The sequence below is a fragment of the Trichechus manatus genome, unplaced genomic scaffold (assembly GCF_000243295.1).
Source record: "Trichechus manatus latirostris isolate Lorelei unplaced genomic scaffold, TriManLat1.0 scaffold00057, whole genome shotgun sequence".
NCBI classification, from domain to species: Eukaryota; Metazoa; Chordata; class Mammalia; order Sirenia; family Trichechidae; genus Trichechus; species Trichechus manatus.
In genome coordinates, this window is record NW_004443993.1 from 11,293,193 (window position 1) to 11,297,262 (window position 4,070).

At 50.1% G+C, this 4,070-nt stretch overlaps 1 protein-coding gene across 1 annotated transcript in view; it reads right to left on the reverse strand.

The window, feature by feature from the left end:
• Positions 1-3,596, reverse strand: part of ATCAY (ATCAY kinesin light chain interacting caytaxin) — a 46,232-nt gene extending 42,636 nt beyond the window's left edge. Inside the window, exon 1 of the mRNA XM_023733121.1 lies at positions 3,520-3,596. Coding sequence (XP_023588889.1) covers positions 3,520-3,596 — 77 coding nt within the window. The remainder of the gene's footprint in view (positions 1-3,519) is intronic.
• Positions 3,597-4,070: the final 474 nt, after the last annotated feature.

Below are 4,070 nucleotides of genomic sequence, written 5' to 3' on the forward strand. Positions count from 1 at the left end.
AAGCTGGACAATGAATAAGGAAGACCGAAGAAGAATTGACGCCTTTGAATTGTGGTGTTGGTGAAGAATATTGAATGTACCATGGACTGCCAAAATAACGAACAAATCTGTCTTGGAAGAAGTACAACCAGAATGCTCCTTAGAAGCAAGGATGGTGGGACTACATCTCATATACTTTGGACATGTTGTTAGGAGGGACTAGTCCCTGGAGAAGGACAGCATGCTTTGTAAAGTAGAGGGTCGGAGAGAAAGAGGAAGACCCTCCACAAGGTGGATTGACACAGTGGCTGCAACAATGGGCTCAAGCATAACAACAATTGTGAGGATGGCGCAGGACCGGGCCGTGTTTCGTTCTGTTGTACACAGGGTCACTGTGAGTCAGAACCGACTCAACGGCACCTAAGAAGAACAACTTTAGATGAAGGTTTACAGAGCAAACTAGTTTCTCATCAAACAATTAATACACATATTGTTTTGTGAGATTGGTTGCCAACCCCTCAACATGTCAACACTTTCCCCTTCTTGACCTTGGGTTCCCCATTACCAGCTTTCCTGTCCCCTCCTACCTTCTCATCCTTGCCCCTGGGCTGGGGTGCCCATTTAGTGTCGTTTTGTTTTATGGGCCTGTCTAATCTTTGGCTGAAGGGCGAACCTCAGAAGTGACCTCAGTACTGTGCTATAAGGCCCTACTCTCGGGATTTCTCTAGTCTATGTCAAACCAGTAAGTCTGGTATTTTTTTGTGAGTTAGAATTTTGTTCTGCATTTTTCCCCAGCTCTGTCTGGGACCCTCTACTGTGATCTCTGCCAGGGCAGTCAGTGGTGGTAGCCAGGCACCATCTAGATGTGCTGGACTCAGTCTGGTGGAGGGACATCATTTCTCCTCATGGCTGAGTAGCATTCCACTGTGCGGATGCCCTACCTTGTTTGTCCATCCATCCTCTGATGGACATTTGGGTAGTTACGGCTCTTGTGAAAGGCACTGCAGCGGACGTTGGTGTCCAGGCTTGCTCAGGCCTCTTTGTTAAGCTGTGCTGCTCAAAACACAGTCAGCGAGCAGAACGAGCCCTCTGCCGAGTCACAACAGCACCTTCACGCATCTAAGATGGCTATAAGCCAGGATACGCAGGGCTGAATCAGAAGGTTCTCGAACTCCAAGCCCAGGGCCGAGGAGTCGGTGCTTCGGTCTGGGCAGGGCAGAGGGATCCAGAGCACAGTTCAGAAAAGCTGAGCGCTGATCAGAAGACCCCTCAGGCCGCTGGATGGTTAGTGCTGGCAGGAACCACAGAGGTCACCTGATCTGATTCCACTTTTCACGTTGGGGGAAAGGTGCCTTTCTCCAGGGCTCACCGGGAACAAGTTATTCCCCGGCGCAGGCCGTCTCTGATTAACCGCACCATGAAACACACACACCCAAACCCGCTGCCGTGAAGTCCATTCTGACTGACAGCAACCCCGCGTGCTACAGAGTAGAACTGAGCTCCATAGGGTTTTCAAGGCTGTGATTTTTATGCAAAAGAGCCCTGGTGGCCCAACGGTGAAGCACTTGGCTGAAAACCGAGAGATCGGCAGTTCGAACCCACTCAGCAGCTCCGTGGGAGAAAGGCCTGGCGATCTACTCCTGTAAAGATTACAGCCTAGAAAACCCTATGGGGCAGTTCTACTCTGCCACATGGGGTCGCTATAAGTCGAAAATCGACCTGACGGCACCACTACCACCACCAATAATCTTTATGGAAGCAGATTGCCAGGCCTTTCTTCTGTGCCACCTTGCTGGGTGGGCGTGAACTGCCAACCTTTCCATTAGTAATCAAGTGTGAACCATTTGTGCCACCCTTACTGACTGTGAGTCCCTGGCTAAAGACAATCCACTTGTGGTATTTCTGTTATAACAGCATCGGATGACTAAGACACACACAGAGGAATATTACTCAGACATAAAGAGAGAAATTTCGGTTCTTCAAAGCCATCCACGTTGTGGTGTTTGTGACGGCAGTTCTAGGAGACTAAGCTGCCACCTTTCTGCCAAAATATTTGGAGATGATGAATGCAAACTCCTGCAGAAAATCCACCATAACCACGCCAGGTACTGGGCAGAACAGGAGATTCTTGCCCACTTCTCACTACAAGGAAATGCAGGTATGTGCACAAAACTTGTCACTGGGTGCTGTTGAGTCTATTCCGACTCATGGCGACCCCATGTGACAGAGTAGAACCACGCCATACGCTTTCCTAGGCCATAATCTTTACGGCAGCAGATCACCAGGTCTCTCTCCTGCGGAGGTGCTGGGTAGGTTCGAGCCACCAACCTTGCAGTTAGCAGCTGAGTGCTTAACCATTGCACCACCTAGGGCTTTCTGCATGAAATTTAAAGGACTGCAAACATCTAGACTTGGAAGAGGGGTAAAGTCCTCAAATGTGGGAGTCCTTTCCTCAACAGTCTTCCTGCTGATTGGACAGAAACCAACAGGAAGCTCACAACTTCCCACAACAGCTGTTTCCTTCTGGATGGGACTGAGCTCTGGAAAGCACCTTCCTATACTGGGCTCGGGCAGTGGAGGTTCAGCGGGAGACTTCTCGCCTCCCATGTGGGAGACCCGGGTTCGATTCCCGGCTAATGTACCTCATGCACAGCCACCACCCGTCTGTCCGTGGAGGCTTGCGTGTTGCTAGGACGCTGAGCAGGTTTCAGCGGAGCTTCCAGACTAAGACGGACTAGGAAGAAAGGCCTGGCAATTGACTTCCAAAAATCAGCCAGTGAAAACCCTGTGGATCACAGTGGTCCAATCCACAACCCACCAAGGGGATGGCGCAGGACCAGGCAGTGGTTCATTCTATTGTGCCTGGGGTCGCCATGAGGTGGGGGCCGACTCGGACTGCAGCTAACAACAAGTCCATGTCTGGAAATTAGGCCTGTTGTGAAGGAACGAAATGCTGTCCACTCCTGCAACATCCCCATGATCGGTTGCTGATAGAACCCCTGTGATCCGTAGTTTTCATTGGCTGATTTTCGGAAGTCGATCCCCAGGCCTTTCTTCCTAGTCTCTCTTAGTCTGGAAGCTCTGCTGAAAGCTGTTCAGCAATCTAGCAACATGCCGATAACAGATGGGTGGTAGCCGTCTATGAGGTGCAACGGCTGGGAATTGAGCCCGGGTCTCCTGTATGGAAGGTGAGAATTCTGCCCTTGAACCACCACGGCCCCCAGAAAACGTTTAGAACTGTTAAATGTTTAGAATTCTTAAAATAGTGTGTGAGTGGAGACTTTTGGTAGCTTTAGGGGTGGAAACACATCTTAAAGAATGGAGCAAATATTCACGGAGCTTCTGTTTTGTGCCTGGCCCATGCTAATCCTCAGTGAGGCTGCAATGGGGACACATCGACAGAGCCCTCATGGATTGTGGGGGATAAGACGGTGAGCAGTGAGCAGATGGGAACCCGGCTGCCCCTGCCCTGGCCCCCACCTCGGAGAAGGCACCAGACCCACTCTCCCTGCAGTGGCTTGAAACCCTGTGATGCTGTACCTGGGGAAGTCCTCATCTTGCCATTCTTCCTTCACATCCACGTTTTCCATCCGGAGCGTGGCTTCTGTGGTCCCCATGGCAGCCAGGAAGAGGCAACGGTGGGAGCAGAGATGAGTCCTAAAGGGAAGCCACAGGCAGAGGGGTGGGCTTTACTGTACAATAATTGTCACAACAATTCCCCACCCCTGTGCAGCTCTTGAGAGATTGATCTACACAAAGATTCGAGTCCTGATCAAAAGGATGAAAAATGTGGAACAGAATTTAAAATTGTCATCAAATAAAGACTTCCTGGAGCCACGGAGGCTAGATGAATCCCTGAAACTATTGCCCTGAGATAATCTTTAAATACTCCTTAAACCAAAAATACCCCTTCAACCCAAAAATACCCACTGCCACTGAGTTGATTCTGACTTATAGTGACCCCAGACGACAGAATAGAACTGCTCCATAGGGTTTTCAAGGCTGTAAGTCTTTACGGAAATAGACTGCTCCATATTTCTCAGGTGGAGTGGCTGGTGGATTCGAACTACCAACCGTTCAGTTAGCAGCCA